Genomic DNA, 1,777 nt, shown 5'->3' with positions numbered 1-1,777 from the left:
GGCATTCAAGAGCATGAGCCCTGGGGCTTTGGGGACCGCCACGCTGCCCCAGCCCGGCTTTAATGAAAAAAAAAAAAAAAAAAAAAAAAAAACTATGAGCAGAAACAATTTCTCGCGAGGAGCGTCAGCAAAATAAAAAGAATAAAAAGCTTTACAGATATCAAAACGCGGATTCCTCGCTCCACGAGAGAGAAACATCCGTCTCTGCGCCCCGCTGCCAGTCGCGAAACCCGAACGTGAGGAGCTGCTGCTCGACAGCTGGCGGCCGCGCCGCGCACTTTCTCTTCCTACGCTCGCCGTCGGAAACCTCCGAGCAAAGGCCTCCGTCGAGCGCGCACGCGCCGCCCTTTTCGTCCTTGTCGTCCTTGTCACCGACCAGCGCCACGCCCTGCTTCTGCAGCAGCGCCACGACCTTCTCGCGCGGCGCGTCCATGGCGGCGCGCGCGCGCACGCGGTCCCAGTCCGTGCCGGCGAACCAGCTCTGCGTCTTGATTCCGGCGATCGTCAGCCGCTTGGCGACGTCCCTTTCCAGCAGGCCCTGCAGGAGCGTTTTGAGCCCCGCGTCCATGTGCGCGGGGTACCGAATCTCCTCGTGCCGGATCGCGTCGAACATGCCTTTTGAGTTGCGCTTCGACACGCCCTTTCCGAACGGGAACTCGCCAGTCGCCATCACATACAGCACCACGCCGAGCGCCCACACGTCCGCGGGCGCGCCGTACCCACCCTTGCTCTTGTGTCGTCCGCGGAGGTGCTCGGGCGAGAAGTAACGCCGCGTGCCCACGAAGCTGTGCGTGCGCCCGACGAGCCGCACCGGCGAGTCGCCGTCCTCGCTCGAGCAGCACGACAGTACCGACTCGGCCCGGTCCGAGACGCAGCCCTCCGACGACACGGAGGGCCGCGCCATGTCGCCGAAGCCGGAGCACTCGCTGCCGCACCGCGACACGGGCAGCCGCTTGACGAGCCCCAGGTCCGCCAGCCGGATGTGCCCCGACGCCGACAGCAGCAGGTTGTCCAACTTCATGTCGCGGTACAGGTAGCCCATGCCGTGCAGCTCCTCCAGCGCGAGGACAATCTCGGCAAAGACGGCCTTGGCCACGTCCTCGGGCAGCTTGTTCCCGTCCAGCTGCGCGAGCACGGCGGCCAGGTCGCCGTAGCGCGCGACGGGCGTGACCAGGCACAGATGCGTGCGGGTCTCGAAGGCGTCGACGAGCGGGGACACGAAGACGGTGTGCGAGCGGGCGGCGCGGGCCAGGGCGCGGCGCTCCTCGAGCACGTGGGCGACGCGGTTCGGCGAGGCGAGGACGTCGGCCTTGGGCAGGGCCTTGAGCGCGTACAGCGCGGCGTCGGAGCGACAGCGCACGAGGCGCACGAACGAGGTGGCGCCGTGGCCGAGCGGGCGCAGGAGCGTGTAGTCGGAGAGGCCCTTGGACAGGCGCGAGATGGCGGCCAGGGCGTGGTGCAGGAAGGCGTCCCGCACGGAGGCGCGGCGGAAGTACAGGCGGATGGGCGGGCGCGACGGGTGCGGGAGGGAGACGGAATGGGCGCCTTGCGCGGTCGGCGCGGCTGTGAGCGGGAACGGCGGGAGGGGCGGAAGGTGGACGACGGGGCCGTGCAGAGAGAGGGCGCGCGGGAACAGGGCGAAGGGGAGGAGGGAGGCGGGGGCGGTGAAGGTCGGCGGCGGGAGATAGGTGGGGGTTGATCGTGGTTTGCGCATTGCGGGAGGGGGTGGTGGGTTGAGGGTGCGGTGCGGGTGGTGTGCGATGAGGGAGTGGCTGAT

The 1,777-nt window shown here is 67.8% G+C and overlaps 1 protein-coding gene; it reads right to left on the bottom strand.

Moving 5' to 3' along the window:
• Positions 1-133: 133 nt before the first annotated feature.
• The window catches only part of CHC_T00006359001 (hypothetical protein), a 1,933-nt gene continuing 289 nt past the window's right edge, over positions 134-1,777 (bottom strand). The window contains 3 exon segments of the mRNA XM_005718715.1: positions 134-160; positions 161-321; positions 437-1,777. The exon segment at positions 437-1,777 is cut by the window's right edge and continues 289 nt beyond it. Of these exon segments, the coding sequence (XP_005718772.1) occupies positions 161-321; positions 437-1,777 (1,502 nt within the window). The 3' untranslated portion in view covers positions 134-160.

This window comes from Chondrus crispus, genomic scaffold (genome assembly GCF_000350225.1).
Source record: "Chondrus crispus Stackhouse genomic scaffold, scaffold_40, whole genome shotgun sequence".
Classification (NCBI taxonomy): domain Eukaryota; phylum Rhodophyta; class Florideophyceae; order Gigartinales; family Gigartinaceae; genus Chondrus; species Chondrus crispus.
This window is presented reverse-complemented; position numbering and strand designations above follow the sequence as displayed.